Below are 13,994 nucleotides of genomic sequence, written 5' to 3' on the forward strand. Positions count from 1 at the left end.
CATGTTAAAGCCACACTGTGTTGTGATAGCAGGCAGCCCGGTGAATGATGTGCTAAACAGTTTCAATAAAAAAAAACTGGATCAATGCTGAAAGTAGAATCTTTAATTTCCTCCCAAAATACAATACAAAACCCATATAAGAATAGAAAAATATGATTGTCTTGCTATAACATTTAAAAACATGAATTCATTGTATACAAACGACTTGGGGTCCTACTCCACAGGACTATTATTGTTCGCATAATCGTTAACGATAAACGATCCAAACGACTGCTATTACGAAAGACCTGAAATCGTTCACCCATTTACATGGAAAGATAATCGTTACTTATGATCGTTCTTGCGGTCGTCTTGTCGTCCGAACCACTTCTTATTCAATGCGAATGAGCAACGATAAAAATAGGTCCAGATCTTATTAAACGATCAACGATTTCTCGTTCGGTTGTTAGTCTAACTGCTATTTAAACAAACGATTATCGTTTAGATTCGAACTATTTAACGATAGTCTGAACGATAATCGTCCGGTGGAATAGGGCCCTTACAGATTGTTCACAAGTGTCTTACGTGCAGTGGATTCAGCCATTTTTTGCATAATCAATGTATTCTGTGACAAAGTTTTTTTTTTATATTGATGGAAATTCTCAGGAAAAGTCATAGATATCCGATTGGTGAGGGTCAGACACCCAGTAATCCACTAATCAACTGTTTACTTGAGCCACATAGCCTCCAGATACAGAGAACAGTGCCAGAAGCAGACAGCGCCATACATTGTGTAGTGGTCATGCTGAGTTACTGCAGCTAAACTCCCAGCATGCCTGACAGACCACCGGAACAGAGGAACCTCTGTACGATGACTAGGGCTTATGTATTCTTTGGGTTTATGCGCTCACAGAAGTGCTGTGCAAAGAATAGAGTGACTATTCCTGGGTTAAAGATATATATTATTGCTACTGGCAGCTCTTTTTAATGCATAGCTGAATATATGAAACAACACAACAAACCAGTCAACTCCTGACATCAGCATCACAAAGTAAGAACTATGCAAAAATAATTATTTAAACCATTACAAGACATCATACGGATGTTAGTGCAGTGACATCTCTGTGCTTATGTCTTCCCTCTGCTTACATAGTAATAGATTTTTTGACATTTGTAAAATAAAAATAGAAAATACAAACAAAATGAAATACAGTAAAAAGTATTTACATAAAAATATTAAAAACTGCTTTTCTGGAACAGCATATATCTAAAAATGTTCATCTTGGCTTATACAAAATGTACAAGATAGCGGGATATGCTTCCTATTAGTACTGCAGACTTATTTCCCCATTTTTTAAGCTGCTGTTTTGTTTAATTTTATCCATAGGAAAGGCGATGCAGGGATATATTTCATTCAGTGAAATAAAATTTAAATGTAAATCAGGAAAAATAATCACCTCTAGTTTGTGTTCTCACATAGTATTTCAGGTAGTATTTTGGACCAAAACCAGGAGTGGGTTTAAAAACACAGAAAAGGTGCAAATCTTTCTATTATAGTTTCTCTCTGTCCATTCCACTCCTGGTTTTGGCTACAAATACTGGCCAGAAAACTACAAGGCGAGACAATAATGAAGACAAAAGTGCTTTTTATGAAAATTCATGATGAAAAAAATTTGGTGTTATATTTGAAAAGTTGGCAGACTTGACTGTTGCACGTTCTACAGGGTCAAATGTCTCAGGACACCTTTTTATTTCAGAAACGAAAGGGAAAATTGCATATCTGAATACCTGAGCAAGTGGTTCAAAAGTTAGCAATACAGAAAGTTGCTTTGTGTTCAGTTTAGGCTCTGTGTTCAGCACCACGGACAACACATTGAACACATCAAATATCTGTAAATCACAGTAAATCACTGTGTTGATAACATTCGAACCCCAAGAGATATTGCAAATCTGATTGCAGCAACTGATTTCTGAGACAATTCTGGCTTTCCATCAGAAAAAAAAAAAAACACCCTTTATGCAATATGGCAGCTTTCAAGATGGTGTCCATGTTCCGGGCAGGGTGTCTTGAGAAATTTGGTTCATCTTAAAATAAAAAATATATACTTTACCGCCACCACAGGAGTTATTAAGTATTAAATTATGCCGTTGAATTAGACTGACTGACTGTGTAATGTACAGACAGATGTCTTGAGTCCTAGAGACAGATGCTTTTTGTAGTCATTTTGTGCTTTCTTCAATAGATGGGGGTCCAGAATGGCAGAATCTCCACAAATTCACTAACTAGGGTAATAGGTAATTTGGTAATAAATTTTTCTAAACCAGACAATAACTTTAAAAGGGGACCTAAATACTACTGGGAAATGTAGTCTGATAGCAGTTCAGGGGAAGAGGAACAGCAGGAGAGATGGAACAGACAGAAAACGGCATCAGAGGAGCCGGACTACTGTACAACCACATGAAGAGTGCCAGGGGAGAATATATATATATTTTTTTAAACAAGCTGCCTGGAGTTCCCCTCTAACCCTATAAAAAAAATTAAAAGATCAGGTGTGACTTCAGGTCACCTCAATTTACCCAACAGATATACAGGAAGCTAAGTTATGAGGATTTATTTTCAGGTTTAGTTTTTTTTTGCACTAAAAATGCATGGACCCCACCAAACAACTGCGAAAATCTTAGTTTAGTCAACCCATCTATGTGTGACATGGGTGGTAACAGAATAGTAGGCTAACCATTATAACACCTGAGCATTAGTTTGAGGCTCGGCTTTAAAGTTACCCAGCCAATATAAAAATAAAAAAACAAAACACCTTTTGCACAGGCAATTCAAAAGTTTTGATCAAAGTATGAGTGTTCAAAATTTAGAACTACTCTTAAGTTGCCAGTATACATCAGACTATAATTCGATTGACAATTAATTGTCCAGTCAAAGTTGTCTGACAGCTCACACAAGTGATTCCATTGGCAATATGCCAGACCAAAGTTGCCGCTTAGGGACACAGACAGTGGCAAATGATCATCAGCTGATAACGCCATATGCTTTTATGTAAAAGTGCCCAGACACGTTAGATTTCAACTGCCTGACCCTACTGTTCTGAGAGCAATAAGTCACCACCAGAGTTATATGGCTTCAACTGACGCTTCCCTTCTCCATAGAAGTCATATGCTCGTTACAAATGTATGATTTTATCGGTCAAAGAACACCAACTATCATCTCAGACATTATTCTGCTCTTTGCCATTAAAAATCATTCAAATATATATTTTTTCAATGATGGTTGTTATTTTGGCCAGCTTCTATGGGTTATGGGCAGCTTTAGAGCTAGCTCCTGCCATATAGTTACACTCAACTACTACAGCATAGTCCACAGCAGAAGCAGTACTCCTCCAATAAAAGACAGAAGCTTCTTTAGTGGTCTTTGTAGATTAGGTTATCTTTTATGTAATAAACTCTTCTTGCTATGTACTTGAAGTTTTGCTGGTTGTTAGAAGGGTTGGTCGATTGGGCAATCTTTGCAGGATGCCCGTAGCTGAAACAGGACGAATGGCATGTGGTGGTGTAGGTCTCTCTGGGGTTTTTAGGGAGGAGCGAATAACAGGCTGATGGGAAGAAGGAAATCTGGATACTGTTGGTCTAAACAGGAAAAAAAAAAAGATAACATTAGACCATATCCCTGGTTGTATACTACATCTTACTGGCAATATACAATCTATACCTAAGTACCAATAGTCCCAGCACCCATCACGTCTTATTCTAAAATGCAAAACAGCTAAGTAAGCCCTCCAGTACAGTCCTACAGGTCAAGCTCTACTTCTAGTGGCAGAGAAAGGACTACCAGGGTGTAGCACAGTCCCTTGTGTTTCTTCACTGTCGTGGTTTGTTAGTATTCACACTGACTGGCTCCCAGGTGTGTACCAATTGTGTATGTTACTCTGCAAGTTAAGTTGGTGTGGCTGGGGAGCTACTAGTCCCTATGTCTGGCAGGAAGCCTACATACAAGCCCTAGGATATACTGTATTACAGAGCATGTGAATCCCTCTTTATTTCTCTGCAGACTAACTTATTACTGGTCATGTTGCTGTGGAGCCATAGTATCCTATGGTATAGCTTTTAGGCCAAGTGGGTACATTCCTCGCAGGAGCCAGGATTGCCTCAAGCAGTCTTATGTTTCTTTAGGCATGGCTAGGACTTGTCCCCTATAGGTAAGTAGGAAAAGCAGCTATGGTGTACTCGGACTCTACACATTACTTTCTTCAACCACTGTCCTGCTAGGTATAATAGAGGGCTAGACAGGTCAGCTCCTCCTCAACTCTTTCTATCATTTATCATTTACATTTATGGACTAAAGTATTATATATGAGCCACAATTCTATAGAACACCAGTAGTGTTTCCCTAAAAAGAACGGTTGTATATCCTTTGTTTTGTATGTAATTGGACTAACCCTTGGTCCACCTTCCAGGAATATAGTATAACAATTGACAAGTGTATAAACACAGTACATCGGAGTTTAAATACAACCATCTGACATTTAACCTTAAAAGGTGTATCAGGACACTACATTTATAGAAATCAACCGCCATAATAGTTGTATAGATGCCTTAAATCACTCACCTGGAATTACTATGTTCTAGATGTCCAGGCCTAGAAGCCATTCTTATATTCAGCTCGCCCACTGATGTTCTAGTTGGTTCAATCACTGACTGAGTCCTAATAACATTGTCATCAATATCTGTTGGCAAAAAGGCCTCATCCCCCATGTATATATTTGTTGCCATTGCCCTCAGAGCTGTGACCTTGCTTGAAGTGAAGACCCCATGTAAACGACGGGCTCGAATGTCTGCACCCTTGTTGGGTCTGGAATTTACACCATATGAACCTGGTGGGTATGGAGTCATAGGGGGAGATGGCTGCCGTGGGGAATCGTGTGATGTCATCACTCCAACATTTAATGGGACGGCTAGTAAACAGAAATGATTTTAAAAAAATGTGTAAATAATATGAACATTATAAAATAATTACATTATAAAGTATTATTGAGCCTACAAATCTGTCTTCCTCCTACCTCCTTGGATGGATTTCTGGTGACTGTCACTGACGCAGCAACCACATTCTGGTAAGCTACATTACAATTTAACCTGTATCACAGCCAAAGCCGCCATGTAGCCCCAGTGTAATTCAGGCCATAATCTAAAAACTAGGCTAAAGAAAACCTCACCTGTAGGTGACCTGGGAGAGGGGACTGCGGTCTCTGGAGATACCCTAAGAAGGCATCCTGAGTCCAACATGTCCTCCAGATCTTCATCCTCACTGCTGGAAGATAAACTCTCTCTTTCCTCTTCATCACTGTGTGTTATGGTGAGGACCTGTGGAGTCCGTTCACTCTGGATCCTTTGCAGCACCCTGGTGACATCAATTATAAGCCATTTTGAATCTTGTTCCAGAAATTTTTCATGGATAAGCTCACATTTTATATTTTGATGCAGTTTATTTTGTTTGCTACTAGTAATTCATGCAAAAAGTATAGTTACAGTAAACATCTATTCCCTGAACGTGCTACTTCTTGACCTATGTAGTGCACTTATATACTTGTAATATACTACACATAATTGCAGCCAATAAAAACAAACAAACTAGTTTTCAACTTTTTCTGACCAGTTGGTAAGTCAATGGGGGAATTTACTAAGAAAGTCTAAAGCCCCTATTACATGGGGTGACTGGAGGAGCAAACGAGCGCTGTCAGTTATGACACAGTAAGCAGCAGCGAGCAGGTTTGTGCAGGGGGGGCCGAGAGGAGCTGCGGGGGGGGGGCTGCCCGGGTGATCGCTAGAAAATCTGGGCAGCCCATAGGGGATAGTGGCGGTCTGCCGTCGCTCCTATTCCGTGGAGGGACCCAGCAGATCGTTGCTGCATGAGTAGTTTGTCTTTCAACATGTTGAAAGAGAAACGACTGCAACGATAAGCCGACGGCTGATATTGGCCGAATACGGCTGATAATTGTTCCATGTAAAAGTGCGAACAGATTTCAAATACGCCAGATTTATGACCTTGGCTTAGGTTTATTGATAGATCTGGCCCATCTGTAGACTGTCTAGTCTAAGTTTGCATTGTCAATTTTTAGTATGCACTATTAATTATAATTTTTTACAATTTAGGCTATGCCACCTTTCCGCATGCCATGCCTTTTCCTGGTAGGCCACACCATCTTTGTGAGACACATTCAGTTTTTTGTGGGGCACACATCATAATAAATGTGTCTCATTTGTTGAGCATCAGCAAAATTTTTGTAAATTAGCTGGACAGTAAATTAGAACCCTCAATAATCCTTGTCTTACTCATGATGCTGCTCTCTCCAGGCTTTCAGTTCTGCAAACACATCATCCCTATCCTTCTGAGAGACAACAACAGAATCAAATGACACCTCCGGCTTGAATCCCTGCGATGGTACAATTGAGCTATGAGTTGCCTGAAAATAAAGATTACCAGAGATGATTAGGATATGTAAAAAAGCCAGATAGGCTTCATATGTGACCGTCAGCTTTCCACTATACTATTCTGCTTGCTTCTAAAGCTCCTATAAGGAAAAATGGCTGCATGGAGTTGACTTATAGAAGCAAATACAGACATTTTGCCCATCTCCTCACTTTTTTCTAAAGCCCCTCTTTGCTGCATTGAGTAAAAACTTTCTTAGAATCTATTTAGAAAATTTAGAACAAAGATGGCTTAAAGGGGTATTCCCCTCAGGTAACATACATGCTGAATCATCCCCTTCCCTAGAGACTAATAATTTGTTCCATACTTGTTATTACTTTTTCAGTCCGCCTGTTCTGAGTCTACTGCTCTCTGCTGAAGACAGTGAAAACTTTGTGTAAGCTGTTCTTTCTGTGTCCCCCTGGAGAGCCCCCAAGATAGCTCATGTAAACAGTGACCTGGCTGTTTTTGCACTCTGTGATACTGGGAGGGTCAAGTTGCTGATGACTAGTGTTGAGCTAACCTAATAAAATGTTCAGGTTTGGCAATGTGAATCTTCTCAGCTGCAGAACATGGATGCCGCCCTAGGGCTGCCAGGAAAACATGGCTACAGCCTGTGGCTGTAGCCATGTTTTCCATGACTACCTAGGGCAATATCCAACTTCTGCAGCCCTGAGGAATCAAATGCGGAGCATTTGGTTTGGATGACTTTGCCGAACTCTAACATTTTTGCTCAACAGTACTGATAACCTCACTGTGATAAATCCTCCCTGCATTACAGAGTGCAGAAACAGCCAGTCAGGGAGCTGTTGATACGTTCACATAAGCCGTCTTGGAACGGATGGGGGTTGAGGGGGGAGACAAAGAGGGGAGCTTATGTGTATTCAGCATAAAGCAGCAGCTCAGAACTGGGGTGAAGGAGACTAGAAAGGTAACACCAAGCATGGAACAAATTGTTAGTCTCCAGGAGGGGGGATGATTAAGCATGTATTTTACCTGAGGGTAATACTCATTTAAGAATTTGTTAGTCTCCAATTCCCCCTATCTGGTGTCTCATGGCTTCAGCCATACTTATCTAGGAATTAGGGATGGTCCGAACAGAGTTCGGTTCGGTAATGATCCCCGTTGTCTGCCCGCTCCGTGCAGCGGGCAGATCCAGCGGGAGGACCGCCTGGAAAACTGGGATACAGCCATAGCCATAGGCTGTATCCCAGTTTTCCAGGTGTTCCTCCCGCTGTATCCGCCCGCTCCACGGAGCGGGCAGACAGCGGGAATCTGCTGCCGAGCGTTCGGGTTCATACGAACCCGAACCTCGGCAGGTTCGGACCATCCCTACTAGGAATATTTCTGATTATTTCGAAGATTCCAGTATGTAAAGGTATTATGTTATTTGCAGACTCTTACCTCTAACTTTTCTTTTCGTGCGCGCAGAGCTTTAATAGGATTCCCACAAATGACTTTGCTAACTCCTATGTGTAATCAAAAATAAATACATATAAAAAAAATAAAAAGAATCAACAAGCTAATATATGTAACTACATAAAGTATCACAGAACAATACAGAGAAGAGTAACTCATGTATGCGCCATATTCCTAAAATAATGTTACCATGAGTTAGGTCACTCGCTTCATCCTCAGCTGGAGAGTCATCTGATGGTTCAAGTGGGCTTCCTTTTGCACTTTGGAAGCTAGTAAGAATTTTTCCAGCACTTGAGGGTCTTGGGGCTGAGTGGGGTCTTTTGGTTGGTACTGTCTGGGCTGTACTGGGTCTTGTGGCTGTCTTTCTTTGGGAACTCCCTGGGTCTTGAAACAAGATTTTCATTGAGTTTGGTCATTTATTACATAGTTACATAGGCACTATGCTTTCAACAAACAGCATAAAAGAATAGCAAAAGCAAAAAAGTTTATCCTCTTATCAAGCTCCATTCCTACTCTCCCCTCCTGTCTCACCACACACTATACTGTCCTGAACGGCAAATCCTTCTGCCCCCTGGCATAAACTATAAAGAAATAGAGATGCAATACTAGCAATATATACAAATGGAGCAATTGTAAGCATATTATTTTTATTAACAGAAAGTTATAATATTAGCAAATTATATTTTACAGCTTTTACTTAATGGGGGTGTGTATATATATATATATATATATAATATTACACATACATACATATACACACACACATATATTTCTATATCTACTAGTAGACCACCATCCTGGCCTGTCAGTTTACCATCTACTCACTATTCTTAGCAGCACTTACCTACAGAAGTTGGGCTCATAGCACTTTCTTTGATCGAGTCCAACACCATAATCCAGTCCTGGTTTGGAGTACGTGGTGTGTTTGGGTTTATCTGATCAGCCGGGACATCATCGAGATATTGCAGTTGTGGGATCATTCTTCTCACAACTACAATATAATTGTAGTCTGAAGACTAGGAAGAAAAAGAGCACATATTAAACTCTGCTGTCTAGGAATATAAACACATTTATTTTATTTTTGAAATCATTTCACACACATTTTTTATAAAGACCCCACTTTTTTGACCCAGAAATGGATTCAGAAGGAATTGGAAATATAAAGAAATAATTTTATTTCTCCTTCCTGCTGAATCCAGTTCTGGCTTTGGCTAAAAGAACTGCAGTAACGTTCATTCAAAAATGATTGTGTGTCAATCCATCTTTATTAAAGGGGTTGGTCACTTCATAGTAAAATAGTTCAGTGCACAGTATTAGTAAATGAACAGTACTTCCTGCACTTCCTGACAGCAACTTCTTGTGTATCTCATAGAAGTAAAATCACACTCCCCTCCTCCAGGCTGAGCTGCCCTGCTCTGTGGTGAGTCTGTCCATAAAATGGCTGACATGGAGGAGCATGTGACTATGCCCCACCCTCAGTGTCCAACACTGAGCCTGTATGTGCCTATGGTGGACACTGGGGGCCGAGCATGGTCACATGCTCCTCCTTGTTGGCCATCTTATGGACAGAATCACCACAGAGTAGGGTAGCTCAGCCTGGAGGAGGGGAATCTGATTTTAGCTCTATGAGGTACACAGGGACCTGCTGTCAGTAAGTGCAGTGAGGACACTGAGCAATTTTAGGCTAAGTTCACACTACGTTTTTGCAATCCTTTTTTTGCAAAAAAACTGATGCATTTGTGTGCATCCGTTTTGATCTGTTTTTTCATTGACTTTGATTTAAAAAAAAAAAAAAACGGATCAAAAAGGAACAGTTTTTTTTGACGGACACAAAAACGTAGCTGACACTACTTTTGTGTCTGTTTTTTTTTTTTTACAATGGAAGTCAACGGAAAAACGAATCAAAACGGATGCACACAAATGTTAGAATTTTCACTTAACAAATAATAAATGTAGAACATGTTCAGCAACAGGAATACGATGTTTAAACAAACATATTAGTGGGAAAACCCTTTAAATTATCAATACAAATAAATCTAGATTAATGAATATAAAACCAATATGACGTGCTTCCCATATGTATAGGAATAACAGCGCCATGGCTGGATAAAACTAAGCTGGGGCTCTTGGTGTTTTAGACATGAGATCACCAGAGGAGATGATCTCACTCAAGGTGAAATCAGATCAGTCTATAGAGCCAGATGCAGACAGAAGGGCTGATAACCTTGTTAGAGGCTCTGTCTGGGGACAGATGGAACTCAACACATCATAGACGCCATGGTCAGCATAGACCATCATTACTACTCTTCAGTCATCACGGCTGGTTGCTTAACCCATATGTTGCTGGGTCAGAACACACTGAAGGGAACAGTTCTGAAGTAGTGGATGTAAATCACACAGTTGGATAAGCTCTCCTGCTATTAGACCTCACAGACAATGCAACCAATCTCCATCACAAACAAAGCAGTAGTAATTAAGTATTATACCTCGGTGTCTTCAGGACTGGGACGGGCACATATGGGGTTGCCTTCCACGGTCAGTGTCGTAAGCTTGCTGCATAATGCCAAGTACTGTAGCTCACTAATGTTTTCTAGGTTGTTCCCCTCCAAATCAAGGATTTCCAGATTATCCAACATGCTCACCTGGCTGAGATCCTTGACATCATTGTAAGCCAAGTATAGCTCCTATAGGAGTCAACAGAACAGAGATGCAGCACCATAAATCAAACATGATAGAAACATAGAAAACGAACGAACGAACGATTTGCGAACATTTTGCAAACAAGCAACGATAAAATAGGTCCAGGTCTTATAAAGCGATCAACGATTTCTCGTTCGGTTGTTAATCGTTAACTGCATTTCAACCGAACGATTATCGTTTAGATTCGAACGATTTAACGATAATCTGAAAGATAATCGTCCGGTGGAATAGGGCCCTAAGGCAGGCGGAATTCTGCGGCGGGGAGCTCCACCACAGAATTCTGCCGGATTTACTCAATGTGAACATACCCTTAGTATTTAATTTCTTATTATCTTAGGATAGATATATGCTTATCCCAGGCATGTTTAAATTCTGTTATTGTAATGTTACTGGTATGATTTTGTATTTAATACATTACTCATATCATCTGATACTAAGATCATTCTCTGCCTAAAATCCACAGTAGGGGTCGCTCACTATAGAACCTTATTCCAATAGTCAAAAAAGAGCAGCCTCAGCCCAGCTGGGTAACATATGACCAGCCGTTCATATTCCCTGCAATGGCTGGATGTACTGCCAGTTGTAGTTTTTCCTAGTTGACCACATGGAAAGCATTGGTTGACAAACTCTAAAGAGGTTTGATATCATATATTTTCTACTGTACATGCCATAACATATATAACAAAATTCAGATTAGCCCATAATGTGAATTGGACCTTTAGGCTAGACTTTCAATACTAATTTAATAGACTGGCCTTCCTATGCAAATACGATATATATACACACAGGTAGATGTACAATATGCTTGTATTACTACTACTACTACTACCACTACTACTACTACTATCATCTCCATCTGCTCCTTTATTGCTATATTAAAAAATATACCACAGTTTAACAATTAGCAATGACAGACAAGCTTGTAAAACTGCAAGCTGTACCTTTAAAGAAGACATGGCGGATATCCCATCAAGATCGGTAAGACTACAACGAGCCATCCAGAGCACTTGCAAGTGTGAAAGTGAAGTACCAAGATCTCTGGAAATAAAACACCAATAAAATCTCCGGCAACACGAATAATCTGAAACACAATGACTACATGATGTATCTACAGATACCCAACTGTAAACGAGTATAAGTACACCTCTCCTTCTCCAATTCCAGACTGCTACCAGAGGAGTGAAAGTTTGCCGTATGTTTATTTTTTGTGTGCAATCTGTATATACTATACCTCAAAGGTTTATATCCAGCAGCATCTACCGCTCTAGTGTGGAGATACATAGTCCATGCTAGGCTGTCATATTATGCCCAACAAGTTCTGTGTATGGTTCTTATTATTTAGAAAATGGCTGGGTATTGTACCATTGCCTTGACAGCCCAGGGTGGACTGCATAGACTTACCGTACTATAGAACCTGCCAACTGCAATGAAACAGATAGAGCAGATAGATGAGGAGAGAAATGAGCAGCCAAGTGCTTCTCCCGCCTCATTTAGTGATGAGTAGGTGTGTGAACATCTAGACTCCAAGGGTTATAACTTTTGACGTATATGTGACATTAAAAGTTTTTTTTTGTTTTTTTTAAGTGACAGTTACGCTTTATTTGTTACAAATAATAACAATTAAACCTGAGCTAACAAGCAAATAGGGAAATATGTCCATATGCAATATTTTTTTGCAGTGGAAAAAAAAATGACAAAAAGGGAATTAAGAGGAGAATTAAAGGAAAGCACATTTATCTTAAAGGGGTACTCCAGAGGAAAAAAAATCTAATTGACTGATGTCAGAAAGTTATGCAGATTTTTAAATGACTTTTATATAAAAATCTCAAGTCTTCTAGTACTTATCATCAGCTGTGTGCCCTGCAGGAAGCAGTGTTTTCTTGCCAGTCTGACACAGTGCTGCTGCCACCTCTGTCTGTGACAGGAAATGTCCAGAGAAGCAGCAAATCCCCATGGAAACGCTCTCCTGCTTTAGACAGTTGCTGTCCTGAGGTGGCAGCAGAGAGCACTGTGTCAGACTGGAGAGAACACACCACTTTCTGCAGGACATGCAGCAGTTGATAAGTACTGGAAGACTTAAGATTTTTAAATAGAAGAAATGTACAAATCTATATAGCTTTCTGATGCTAGTTGATTTGAGAAAAAAAGCCTTAATGAGTACCCCATTAAGGCTACGTTCTCACAATGCAGTTAAAATATTTAATGTATAATAATACAACATGGTACCTGGTTGTTTATTAACTACCTCAAAAATAAATGCAGTTCAGCATCCTATGGTTAGGGGATAGATAACTGATATAGGAATACCCTTTCAAATACTTTGGATCCTTTTACAATTCCCAGATTACACAGCATTAACAAAGTTTTTATTCATAGATAGAACTAAAAACACACAAGGTCTTTACCTGATGGACACAATGACACTATTGTTCAGCTTTAGTTCTCTAAGGTTTGGCATGTGTGTACCTGTGGTAAGAAGAGAAAAAGTGATTTACTCCTTAGCATCAGTAAAAGCCATGTTTTGGGCATCCTACTACTTTTTCATGTTCAAACTGTCCAGGATTTTTACAGAGGAAGGTTGGCCATTTCATTTAAATTTCCATCACTAATAAACTATTATAAGACATAGTCCCACAGCATGATACGCAGCTACATCCTTAATATCAAACAGGGTGGCAAGCTGGGCAAATGTTCAGGGCTCCTGTTTCCTATTAGTTTTTTCAAGGATGGATTTCTGGCCCTATTATCCCTGAAGAAGCACGTGCCAGGTAAAACATGTCGGGAAAGGGGGGTATAATTGTAGCGGTGACTTTAAGGGTCCTTTTAAACACACAGATATTTGACAGATTATCTAACAGATTTCTGAGAGTAAAGTCAGGAATAGATTTGAAAAGAGGAGAAATCTCAGTCTTTCCTTTATGACCTGTTCTCTGTTTATAGTCTGTTGCTGGCTTTGGCTTCAATGATCTGTGAGATAATCTTTCAGATAGCTGTGTGTGTGTAAAAGGACCCAAAGATAGTGTGATCTAATTGACAGATTAAGTTATTTGTATCAGGACCCTATTCCACAGGACGATTATCGTTCAAATTATCGTTACGTCGTTCGGATCTAAACGATAATCGTTCAGTTGAATAGCATTTAAAAATAAATAAACGATAAACGAGAAATTGTTAATCGCTTAATAAGGTCTGGACCTATTTTTATCATTGCTCGTTCGCAAATCGTTCGCATTGAATAAGACGTTGTTTGGCTGTTCGCAGTAGCAACGAACGCAATAGCGACGACAAGACGACTGCAAGAACGATCATTATCGTTCCATGTAAATAGGAGAACGATTTCAGGCCGTTCGCAATAGCGGTCGTTTGAAATTGTTTATGCGAATGATAATCATCCCGTGGAATAGGGCCCTTAGGTTGGTACACT

The 13,994-nt window shown here is 39.8% G+C and overlaps 1 protein-coding gene across 3 annotated transcripts in view; it reads right to left on the reverse strand.

Moving 5' to 3' along the window:
* Nucleotides 1-2,580: 2,580 nt before the first annotated feature.
* Nucleotides 2,581-13,994, reverse strand: part of LRRC56 (leucine rich repeat containing 56) — a 133,983-nt gene continuing 122,569 nt past the window's right edge. For all 3 annotated transcript variants that reach the window (XM_069965484.1, XM_069965485.1, XM_069965483.1), the window contains 10 exons: nucleotides 12,976-13,036; nucleotides 11,512-11,608; nucleotides 10,357-10,554; nucleotides 8,715-8,886; nucleotides 8,060-8,254; nucleotides 7,856-7,920; nucleotides 6,316-6,446; nucleotides 5,199-5,383; nucleotides 4,595-4,940; nucleotides 2,581-3,615 (listed from right to left, as the gene is read on the reverse strand). In XM_069965484.1, the coding sequence (XP_069821585.1) occupies nucleotides 3,441-3,615; nucleotides 4,595-4,940; nucleotides 5,199-5,383; nucleotides 6,316-6,446; nucleotides 7,856-7,920; nucleotides 8,060-8,254; nucleotides 8,715-8,886; nucleotides 10,357-10,554; nucleotides 11,512-11,608; nucleotides 12,976-13,036 (1,625 nt within the window). In that variant the 3' untranslated portion in view covers nucleotides 2,581-3,440. The remainder of the gene's footprint in view (nucleotides 3,616-4,594; nucleotides 4,941-5,198; nucleotides 5,384-6,315; nucleotides 6,447-7,855; nucleotides 7,921-8,059; nucleotides 8,255-8,714; nucleotides 8,887-10,356; nucleotides 10,555-11,511; nucleotides 11,609-12,975; nucleotides 13,037-13,994) is intronic.

This window comes from Dendropsophus ebraccatus, chromosome 4, assembly GCF_027789765.1.
Source record: "Dendropsophus ebraccatus isolate aDenEbr1 chromosome 4, aDenEbr1.pat, whole genome shotgun sequence".
In the NCBI taxonomy this organism is placed as follows: Eukaryota; Metazoa; Chordata; class Amphibia; order Anura; family Hylidae; genus Dendropsophus; species Dendropsophus ebraccatus.